This window comes from Moschus berezovskii, chromosome 25 (assembly GCF_049115385.1).
Source record: "Moschus berezovskii isolate FMDL1 chromosome 25, NW_MosBer_1.0, whole genome shotgun sequence".
NCBI lineage: Eukaryota > Metazoa > Chordata > Mammalia > Artiodactyla > Moschidae > Moschus > Moschus berezovskii.
The window spans coordinates 51,696,080-51,708,142 of NC_142484.1; the positions used below are offsets into that span (position 1 = coordinate 51,696,080).

General features: G+C 47.6%; 1 protein-coding gene and 1 pseudogene across 1 annotated transcript in view; one reads left to right on the forward strand and one right to left on the reverse strand.

The window, feature by feature from the left end:
* The window catches only part of LOC148773954 (melatonin receptor type 1B-like), a 42,372-nt gene extending 41,240 nt beyond the window's left edge, over positions 1-1,132 (reverse strand). The window contains exon 1 of the mRNA XM_088832280.1: positions 910-1,132. Within this exon, the coding sequence (XP_088688406.1) occupies positions 910-1,132 (223 nt within the window). The remainder of the gene's footprint in view (positions 1-909) is intronic.
* Positions 1,133-8,053: 6,921 nt separating this feature from the next.
* The window catches only part of LOC148773955 (elongation factor 1-alpha, oocyte form-like), a 43,649-nt pseudogene continuing 39,639 nt past the window's right edge, over positions 8,054-12,063 (forward strand).

Here is a 12,063-nt window from a genome sequence, read left to right on the forward strand (position 1 = left end):
AAGTTATCTAATTGGCTTTCTGCTATCTTTTCATTTTAATTCACTCTAACATTTGAGTTGCCCCTAAGGCCCAAATAGGGAAACGACAAATGGACAAACGGGTCACTGATCTTCTCTGAAAGCTAGAATGGTCGGCATGCTCTGATGACCCTCGGGGTCAGAGTTCAGAGACTCACTCCCTCTGGTTTTGTTCCCCGACACACCTACATGTGAGAAAGTTGAAATAAGAGTGTATTGAAAGGCGGAAATAGTCCCAGGATAGCAACACTATTTTACCAAATTATTATTTTAATCTTCGTTTAGTCCTACGAATTCCCTGTCTTCATTAAAGACGGGGGTTCTTTGAAAACAATGCAGTTCCGACCAAGTAGAGGCTGTCAACGGCTGCCTTTGCACTCTTTTGTTTGTAACCAAGATGAGGAGCTAAGTATCGGGCCAAAACTCTCTAAAGCATTTCCACTAATTTACTCACTGTCTCAGTAATTATTCCCTAAGCACGTGCTGCGTGAACCGTAGTGCTTGGCCGGGGAGGGAGGTGTTGAAGATGAGATTCCTGTGGCCAGGTAGGGGCACCATCCAGACCCGCAAAAATTGGAGCGCCTTGGAGAGCTTTGACTTCCAGACGCTCGGATTTTCACAGCTCCCTGCTCTGCCAAAAAGTGCGCGAGAAAAACTTTACCCGATTCACGCCGGCACTAATGCGCCAAGTGCTTCCCAGTGCGTTTGCAAGAGCCACACGTCGGGGAAAGGCAGCAAACTCGACCAAATTTTGAATTCAAGACCAAACCCGGGGACTTGTTGACAGAAGGGAAGGCGGCGCGGGGAGCGGAGGACAGACTCGGCGGCCGACTGCGCGGTCAGGGTCAGACCAGAGACCCGGCGGCGGGCGGCGGCGGGCGCGGCGCTCACCTGCGTTCCGGAGCTTGCGGTTGCCAAGCACCGAGAGGATGACCAGGAGGTTGCCCACGATGTCCACGGCGGTGGTGACGACGAGCACCGCGGCCAGCGCGGGCGCCACCCAGGGAGGCCGGGGCGCCCCGGAGGGCCGCGCGCCGCCCGAGCCAGTCCAGCGGGGGCTCTCGGCCCGGCCGCCCGCCTCGCAGCAGTCGGCGGAGGAGCGGTTCTCCGGCATCCCTGACGCTCGGGCGCCGCGCCCTTCGCCGAGCACCCCGTCTCTCCGCAGGCGGGGCGCCCCTTCCCCTGCCCGGCCCCGCGCACCGGGGAGGCGGTCAGTGCGGAGAGACCTGGACGAGATGATTAATTAAGCGTGGGAAGGGAGCTGAAAAAAACGTAGGACTGAGAGGAGCATTTGGGGTGCAGGCGCTGCTGAAAGAAGCGCGCCTCCGCTTGGCTCGCTCGGGAGCAGGTGCGACAGCGCGCCGCCCGGAGCCCAGCACGTGCCCGGCCCGGTTCCAGCCTCAGCGCCTGAGCGCACCGCCCAAGAAGCTGGGTGTCCAGGGACAACCAGATTTTCAGACTGGAAAAGGCGCTGTTCGTCAGGACTTGCTGATTGGCTGTCAGAAGAGCACTGCCCCTCCAAAGAAATACATAACTCCAGGCGCTGCGGAGAGATCAGGCAGGCAGCTGCAGGAGAAAGAAGACTCTGTGCCGTTTATTTGCCGTTTACCTGAGAAGTATTGGCGATGCCTCTGCCCTGTCCTCTTTATAAAACCGCGACAATACTTATGAACATCTTTTTAAACATAATAATACTTAAAGAGATGTATGGTCAATAGTGGAGGTTATTATAAGGTGTTTGTGGAAGAGATTAGAACAAAAAGAGGAGAGCAGTATGATTATAGGAAAGAAGAAACGCAGATGCCCTTTATGTAAACTGAGCACTTAATCTTATAATAACAATTGCTCGTCCCTCTCCAAGGTAATTTTATGCCAGGCACGGTCTTACCCACTTTTTACATCACTAGAATCAAAACGACTGATAATCTATTTGGCAAAGAAGTAAAGTACCTGCTTTGATGAGAATGAAACATGGTATAGTCACTTGAAAGTGCTGTTTGGTAGTTTTTTATACAATTAGACATATTCCATTTTTTGACCAGCAATGAAATGAAGATGAAACATATGTCCACAAAAAGATCTGTGCAAGAATTGTCCAGAGCACGGTTCTTCATAGTAGCCCAGACCTGGAAACAGCCCAAAGGTCCCTCAAGAGAAGAATGGGTAAAACAATTGTGTTAATTGTCAGTGCGACTCGTCAGTAAAAGTTACTGATACACGACAACATGGGTTAATCTAAACGGTATTATATCGAGCAAAAGAAGCAAGATATAAAAGCATACATTCTTTATGATTCCAATTGTATGAGGTCCCAAAATAGGGAAATTCATCTACGGTGATAACTATCAGAACAATGGCTGCCCAGTGCGGGGTGAAGATTGACTGGAACAGATCATGGAATAAACTTCTGGGATGTTACTGGTATGTGTGTTACTAACGTACATTTTACTCTCCCACTCTGCACACACCAAAAAACAGAAACACAAGAAGAACGGAGGGAGGGACTCTAACGGTGTGATGATGCAGGAGAAGATGATAGTTAAAGCAATAAATGCCTTGAGAGGTGAGCGCATCTGAGCCCAAGGAAGGCAGATTATTGTTGGGAGAGAGGGGCTTTCCCTGCTACAGGGGAAATGAAGCATAAGCCAGTGCAAATTTGGATGCGTTTCTAGATCAGCATGAGATGCGGGAGTTCCTCTCTGGCTGCCATGTTCTCAGGGAGCTCCAGGCTACCTCATTAGCTGGGATTCAGGGTGAAAGAGTGTGGGAGACGATGGCAGGAGGCCTGACATGTCACTGCAGAAAACAGGAACTTTAAGAAAACACAGCAGGTGTGTCGGGAGACAGAAACCTCCGGGTGCAGCTTAAGAGGACGGCTCGAAATGAAGCTCGTCAGCCTTGTCGGAGGTTCTGTAGCAGCAACTGGGAGCTGCTCGGGGTGGACAAAGAGAAGGCAGAGTGAAGCTCACCCAGAATGTCAATTTGCCAGTGAGGAGCAGCACACAGAAGGAAGTTTGGGGGCATGATGGACCCCAGGAAGACCTTAAATGGGAGAGGATGAAAAACAAAGGGGGCTGGTGGTCATCAGAAAGGGGCGGGAGTCAGGGATGGGAGGAGGTGGATCTAAAGGGTTTCGGTGGGTGAATTTGAAAAACATAGTTTGTGATATTGGGAAAGTGACTTGCTTGACACTGAGGTTTCTGAGAATTGTGGATTCTATCGATGTGAGGGTTCTGAGAGTGACGATGGGGGTGGGTTGCTGGAGGAAGCTTGTTGAAACTGAGAAGGTCAAGGACTCGAGATGTCACAGGCTGAATATGATGGCGATGAGAGAAAAGGAAGCCCATGATTTTGTTGTGAATCCCCAATAAATGAGGAGTAGTGAGTGACAGGGGTGAGGGGAAGACACAGCTGGATGGCAGGAGTCTCCAGGGGCATGAAATAAACTAAGTTCTCTCTCTTTATTTTTTAATTGCTTATTTGCATGTTCCAGGTCTTAGTTTCAACACACGGGATCTTTGATCTTCATTGCGGTATGCGAACTCTTTAAGTTGCAGCATGCAGTATCTGTTTCCTGACCAAGGGAACTCTCTGCATTGGTAGTTGCAGTCTTAGCCACTGGACCACCAGGAAGTCCCCAGGGGCATTTTCATAGAAGGGACAGCCATGCTTTCCCTGTTCTTGCAAGTGCACATGTAACAAACAAAAAGTAACATTTCTCTGACTGTCAGTGGCCCCCGGAGCAATTAGTTAAGTATAACATGTGTCACTCCAGCTCAGAAACACTGCTGCTGCTAAGTCACTTCAGTCGTGTCCAACTCTGTGCGACCCCATGGACTGCAGCCTACCAGGCTCCTCCGTCAGTGGGATTTTCCAGGCAAGAGTACTGGAGTGGGTTGCCATTGTCTTCTCCTCAGAAACACTAATAACACACAATTGGTTGATTGTGTTTGAAACACAAGGTATTTGCCCAGGGTTGCCCTGTAGTGGGATCATGTACATATCCACAACAGATATCTCAAGACCTTTGGACATTAAGAATTGGGGTGCATGCATGCATGCAAAATCGCTTCAGTCATGTCCTACTCTTTGCAACCTTCTGGACAGTAGCCCACCAGGCTCCTCTGTCCATGGGATTCTCCAGGCGAGAATACTAGAGTGGGCTGCCATGCTCTCCTCTAGGGATCTTCTCAGTGGGGGAACTTGAAGCCTAAGATGGTCATGCTGTCTCCTGGCAAAACTGCCCAGGCCATGCCTTAAAAGGTCAGAAAAATTCTATAGCCACTTTGAAAGACAGTTTGCCTATTTCTTACAAAACTACAAAACATTCTTACCACATGATCCATCAGTTGCACTCCTTAGTTTTTCTCCAAAGTTGAAAACTTATCTCCACACAAAAACTTGAACATGGATGTTTATAGAAACTTTACTTATAATTTTCAAAAGTTGGAAACTACTTTCAATAGGTAAATGGGTGAAGTGTGGTACACTCATACAACGAAATATCGTTTAGCACTAAAAAGAAGTGAGATACAAAGTCATGAAAAGACAAGGAAGCATATTACTAGATGAAAGAAGCCAATCTGATAAAGCTATATATGCTTCTAAGTATATTCTAGAAAAGGCAAAACTATGGAAACAGTAAACAGAGCAGTGGTTGCCAGGGGTTAGGGGAGAAAGAGATGACGAGGCAGAGTACAGAGGACATCTAGGGCAGCGAGTCTACTCTGTGTGAGATAATGGTGGGCACACATCATTACATTTGTTCAAACCCATGGGACGCATGATACCAAGAGCAAGCTCGAATGCAAACGATGGACTTTGGGTGATTCATACATCTTCAAGCGAAACAGAATCCACCCAACTATCAACAAGGCAAACTAAACAAACCTAGGGGGAAAGTTATGATGATGGGGAGGCTGGAGTTATGACATCCAAGGTGATGGGGATTTCAGAGAGTATCACAAAGAATTGAGAAGACATTCTAGAAGAAGTAAGCTCAGACTGAGATACTGGACAAGAGAAGTGGCAGGAATTGGACTTTACAGTCATCTCAACTCTGGGCTTGATGCCACGTGTAGTGGAATCTGCTGAGGGGTTTGCAGACATCTGCATCCCGCCCCGCTTTTGCAGACTTCCCTTCCATTGCAGAGAGGATGTCTGCCTGGAGAGCAGTTCCCACGTTGATGACCAAGTGTGGAACGGCGGGGATTGCTGCTGGTGCCCCAGGCCAAGCCCTTTTAAAAGAAGAGGGTTCTTTCCCAAGAGGTGAGACTGATAGTGGCTGCCCACAGTGAGGAAAATTCAAACCCCGGAGACAGGAAGGGAGAGACACAGAGGAGAGAGTTCACCGTTCTTGGCTGGTTTCTTTAAAAAGTAAATTGACATTGTGAATGCCTGTGGAGGATCCTAGAGTTCCAAAAATGAGTGGAACTGGCCTTCTTCACACCAGCCCCCAAGTCCAAATGCAGATAGAAACATGCTCACAGAGGTCATCTTCCCACACCCCAACAATAATACCTCACACTCTGGATAATACTTGAAACCTTCCCAAATCGCTTTTACTCAGGCCATCTCGTACTTCCTTTCATCAGCTCTGTGAGGCCTGGGAGGCAGGCGTGATTGGTCCAGCTGGAAAAGAAAGGAACAGGCTCTCAAGACAAATAACACGCCAAGGTTTGTGGCTGATTAATGGCAAAGATGAGTCTGTAACCCAGCTGTCTGACAAAATTCAATTCTTTTATTGAATGCATAATGGCTTTTACTTTCCTAGTATGAAATACGTAAAGCATGTAATCAAAATTTCATCAGCTAAACAGTCTGCAACATGGTTGAAAGAACCACTTGCCCGTTTACTGATAGTGCAAGAAATAATCGTAGCAGCCACAACTAGTATTGAGTCCTTTCTATGTGCTAGGAAACATTTTAATCCTCATATCTCTGTGAGATGGATACGGTTACTGTGTCCTTTGAAGAAACTGAGATTCGTCTAGTGGATCTCGGAGCTAGGAAGATTCCAAACTCTGGCAGTTCGGCTCTTGCGTCAGGGAATGTTGAAACCTCTGGTTCTTGTCTGGTGGTCCAGTGGTAAAGAATTTGTCTGCCAGTGCCGGGGACATGGGTTGGATCCCTGGTCCAGGAAGATTCTATATGCCTAGAAGCAAGTAAGTCCATGCGCCGCAACTACCACAGAGCCAGCACTGTAGACCCCGCGCGCCCTAGAGCCTTGCTCTGCAGCAAGAGAACCCACTGCAATGAGAAACCCATGCACTGCATCTGGAGAGTAGCCCCTGCACTCTCAACTAGAGAAAGCCTGCATGCAGCAAGGAAGACCCAGCAGAGCGCAAATAAACAAATGTTTGCTGTTGTTTAGTTGCTAAGTTGTGTCCGACTCTTTTGGGACCCCGTGGACTGTAGCCTGCCAGGCAAGATTTCCCAGGCAAAAACACTGGAGTGGGTTGCCATCCTTCTCCAGTGTGTGAAAGTGAAGTCGCTCAGTCGTGTCCGATTCGTAGTGACCCCATGGACTGCAGCCCACCAGGCTCCTCTGTTCATGGGATTTTCCAGGTAAGAGTACTGGAGTGGGTTGCCATTGCCTTATCCCAGCCACCAGGGAAGCCCAATAAATAAATTTTTTAATCTTTAAAAATAAAATAAAACCTCTGGACACTTACCACCTCAAGAAAACGCAAGATTGACAATGTTGGGCATGTTGAAACCTGGAAGAAAAAGGTTGTGCATGTTTTGTAAAAGGGGGTTTTTATAAAGATTGCTTAGAGGGTATACCACAGCTTGGCATTGTGAAGCTGCCCTAATCTTTTCCTGAAGTGAAGAATAGTCTGGAAAGAGGGGTATTTTACAACAGAAGAGCAAAAACAAGACAAAACAACAACGACAACAGAAAACTCACATCTGGGCAGTCTTCCTCCTGTTACCCAGCACTGGCCCCGGGGCGGAGAGCAGCACAGTGACCCGGGGACCCAGCTGGGCCAGGGTTACCAGAAGGTGAATCCTCTCCGCTGCTGGTTGCATGATCTTTACCTTCTCTGACTTTTTCTTTCCCTCAGGGAAAACATCCGCTTGAGACTTAGTGTCATGGTGATTTCAGATTTGAATCAAATTAACAGTTCAAGCAGAAGGGGCTGACCCTTGCCTCGGAATCCAGCGAACTCCAGGTCAGTGTTTCTCTATGATTCTGCCCTGTCTGGAATGTGTTATTTAGTGTGTGGAATGAGTTATTTAGTGGGTTATTTGGGCTTCCCTGGTGCCTCAGATGGTAAAGAATTTGCCTGCAATGCGGGAGACCTAGGTTCAATCCCTGGGTTGGGAAGATCCCCTGGAGGAGGGAAAGGCTACCCATTCCAGTATTCTTGTCTGGGAAATCCCATGGACAGAGGAGTCTGGCAGGTTACAGTCCATGAGATCACAAAGAGTCAGACATGACTGAGCAACTAACATGCACACACACACACATGCACAAACACACACACACACACATAATTTATATATACAATTTAAATTGTTTAATTTTTTATTTATTGGAAAAAAATTTTATAGTTTACAGTTTACCAGAACAGTATATTTTCCTAGTAAAAATAAATTGAAGCAGAAAATCATAAGCAGAAAGATTCAAGTGAAAGTGTTACACTATGGCTGGGATACTTTTTATTTCTATGGAAGGAAATTTATTTTGGAATCTTAATGCTTTCTATTAAAACCTGGTGAAAGACTTCCCTGGTGATCCAGTGGTTAAGACATCAAGCTTCCAATGTAAGGGACACAGGTTCAATCCCTGGTGGGGAAGTTCCTCATGCCATGGGATGCAGTCAAAAAAATTCCCAAAAGTTATGAAAACTGGGGACAAGGGGACTCATTCACAGGGAAATCAGTCAAGGGACAAGCTATTAGGGAATTGAGGTCCCCAAGCTGTGAGGGAAGTATGGTCCAGGAGCCAATGTGGATTCCATCTCTGGGGACAGAGGGCTGGAGCCCCAGCTTGGGCAGGTATGTGGCCAGTGTCCTGTCTCTTGGGGGTATGGCTATTTTAGGAGAATACCCAGTGTCTCTGCAGAGGTGCTGTCGGCAGACCAGGCGTCTTCCCCAGAGGCTGGCTGTTAGCCCCGAGGGTCTCAGTGCTGTGCCTTTGCCTCCAAGGCCAGTGAGTGGGACACTCAGCCTGGGGCAGAATTGTATTGTTATTGCTCTTTAAATTGCATAAGTTTTTATTCAAATATATCCTTCTAGGTACATAGAAGTACAGGTCTCAGAAGAAAGTTTCCACCCCCTCCCAGTCCCTTTAAACATATTCAGAATACACATGCCAGCTGTCTCATGGATGCCTCCCCAAGCTTTCTCAGGCATCTGTATGCTACTTTGGACATTTCTGCTGCTTACTGTCTCTCCATTAATACTCACCAATTAATTCTGTTGGTTCCATGGGGACAGAATTTGAAACACCAGTGACTCATTCTAGGTTCTCTCTCTGACTGCTTAATGACAGCTATTTTTTTGTCCAACCAAGTTAACTTGCCAAGGCCTGGCCTGTCCCCAAACTAACATCCACAGCCAGCTGAAGCCTTCTTGAATTTATAGAGATTTGAGTCTGCTCTTGTGCTTGCAGAAGCAGCTCATAATGCATGGGAGCGACTATATCTTTGGTGAAAAAATCACCTATATCAGACAAGCCTGGTGGGTCATTAAAGAAGACATGGATGACGCGTGGAAAATTGGTTTGTTTGGAACTAATAGTGCTGTCATCACCCGCACTATTAGTCAGAGGGCAGACAACTGCCAGCCACCACTTGCTAACTTGATTCCCTGTGATCTGTTGTTGAGGACAGGGATGGTTTGATCCAGAAAGTGGCCTGTTGTAAGAGGAGATTGGATTCTTGATCCAGTGCCCAGGAGTATCGTGGGACTAAATGGGCACTTGACGGAAGTTCCTAAGAATTCACTGTCCACTGTTCACCCAGCACATGCCTATGTTGGTCCCCAACTCCACTCTTACACGCAGAATCCTCTGGCATGCAGGATGTACTTTCATCACTGTTGCTGTTCAGTTGCTAAGTTGTGTCTGACTCGTTTAATCTGTGGATTTCAGCATACCAGACTTCCCTGTTCTTCACTATCTCCCACAGTTTGCTCAATTCCTGTTCATTGAGTGGGAGATACCATCCGACCATCTCATCTGCTGTCGTCCCCTTCTCCTCCCACCTTCAATCTCTCCTAGCATGAGGATTTTTTCCAATGAGTTGGCTCTTTGCATGAGGTAGCCAAAGTATTGGAGCTTCAGCTTCAGCATCAGTCCTTCCAATGAATATTCAGGACTGATTTCCTTTAGCATGGACTGGGTGGATCTCCTCGCTGTCCGAGGGACTCTCAAGAGTCTTCTCCAGCATTGCACATTTGAAAACATCAGTTCTTCAGTGCTTAGCAAAATCAGGTTGACTTCTTGTGGGGTCAGTATCTACAGACTTCTCACTGTCACTGTTTATTCTTACACTTCTTCTTTTTCTTCTGAACCCACATCCCCTAGCTAGGGCTGCATCTAATGTTAATAGTCACTTACAGTAGCTGACTTTATTTTGGGGGGCTCCAAAATCACTGCGGATGCTGATTGCAGCCATAAAATTAAAAGACACTTGCTCCTTGCAAGAAAAGCCATGACAAACCTAGACAGCATATTAAAAAGTAGGGACATTACTTTGCCAACAAAGGTCCGTCTAGTCAAGGCTATGGTTTTTCCCGTGGTCATGTATGGATGTGAGAGTTGGACTGTAAAAAAAGCTGAGCACTGAAGAATTGATGCTTTTGAACTGTGGTGTTAGAGAAGACTCTTGAGAGTCCCTTGGACTGCAAGGAGATCCAACCAGTCCATCCTAAGGGAGATCAATCCTAGGTGTTCATTGGAGGGACTGATGTTGAAGCTGAAACTCCAAAACTTTGGCCACCTGATATGAAGAGCTGACTCATTGGAAAAGACCCTTATGCTGGGAAAGATTGAGGGCAGGAGGAGAAGGGGACAACAGAGGATGAGATGGTTGGATGGCATCACGGACTCAATGGACATGAGTTTGGGTGGACTCTGGGGGTTGGTGATGGACAGGGAGGCCTGGCGTGTGGTGGTTTGTGGAGTCGCAAAGAGTTGGACAGGACTGAGCGACTGAACCGAACTGAACTGAACTGAGCTTATTTAGATACTGTGTTAACACTTCCTAGGCACTGAAAGTGAAAGTGTTAGTTGCTTGGTTGTGTCCGACTCTTGGCAACCCTATTCCTCAGTTCAGTTCAGTTCAGTCGCTCAGTTGTGTCTGACTCTGCGACCCCATGAATCACAGCACACCAGGTCTCCCTGTCCATCACCAACTCCTGGAGTTCACTCAAACTCATATCTAGGCATTGCCAAACAACAGCTCTCTGAAGTGGATAAGTTTGCTGTTCATATTTTACAGAGGAGGAAACTGAAGCACAGACATTAACTCATTTTTCCCAGGCCTTAGAGCTAAGAACTGACAGGTCCAGGTGTGTCTGCTTCCAAAGCCTCTTGATCGTGACTGTCTTCCTGGTCAGAAAATACCTCTGAGATGCATGATGTGATAGCTAACCCTGGAGCCAGACCACTAGCTGTGTGACCCTGGACAAACTGTTTAACCTCTCTGTGCCTCAGTTTCCTTGAGTATAAAATATAAAAATCTAAAGTAGATAGAACGTAAAGTCTTAACACGCAGACCCAGAAATGTCATCACTTGACCCTGAGGTCCCGGAGGTCAGTTGGTCTGCCCAGGACTTAGTGGCCCGGCGGGGAGCCAGGCCAGCAGCAACTTCCAGACCTCTCCCCTCTCACCCTGTAAGCGTGCTGAGGCAGGTGGCCCACTCTGGTTGTGAAAGTGTCTTTGAGGGTCCCAGGTGGCTCAGCTGGTAAAGAATCTGACTGCAACGCAGGACACTGCCTGCAGGAGACCTGGGTTCAATTTCTGGGTCTGGAAGAACCCCTCTGGAGAAGGAAACGGCAATCCCCTCCGGTATTCTTTCCTGGAGAATCCCGTGGACGGAGGAGCCTGATGGGCTATAGTCCATGGGGCCGTAGAAAATCGGACACGACTGAGGATCTGCACCCACGTCCTCAGAATCCAACCTGGTAAGTGTCTTGCGTGTCAGGCACACACAGATGACTGACTCAATGGAACTAGCTGGCTGGCTCTGGCTCTGAATGTCCAGACCTGGATTCTATAGGCAGGAACAAGCAGAACCAGTGAAGTTAGAAATGCCCACTGCACACATGTAAATGTTTCTAAATTCCAAAGCCTGGAGTGATTATATCTGACCATCTGGTCTCTAAGGAAGTGATAGTGAGCATCTTACCTACAGTTCTTTGACACCCAGAGGGTGAGGGAGCAAGCTTGGAGACTTGACTGAAATAAAACTAACCCACTGTTTTTGATGGCTCAGTCACTCAGTCGTGTCTGACTCTTTGTGACCCCATGAACCACAGCACGCCAGGCCTCCCTGTCCATCACCAACTCCCAGAGTTTACCCAAATCCATGTCCATTGAGTCAGTGATGCCATCCAACCATCTCATCCTCTGTTGTCTCCTTCTCCTCCTGCCCTCAGTCTTTCCCTGCATCAGGGTCTTTTCCAGTGAGTCAGCTCTTTGCATCAGGTGGCCAAAGTATTAAAGTTTCAGCTTCACCATCAGTCCTTCCAGTGAACACCCAGGACTGATTTCCTTTAGGATGGACAGGTTGGATCTCCTTGCAGGCCCATGGCAAACATAAAATGGACACATAACCTCTGCATGAAGCCTCTGCTCACCCCTGCCATCCTCATGAGGCACCAGGCACTGTTTACCTCCTTTGCCCTCTGCCCTCATGTCTCCTCTTCTCAGTGGGCCTTCTTATTTGCTACACTAGCCAGTCCTAGAACCTAGATTCTTCATGACATTCCTCCATGGTCAGATCTCTCTTTCTGTTTTCAGATCTTGGGTTCTTCCCGTTCTTGGTTGAAAATGCAGGCAGCATGCCTCCGTCCCCTTTAGACGTTACTAT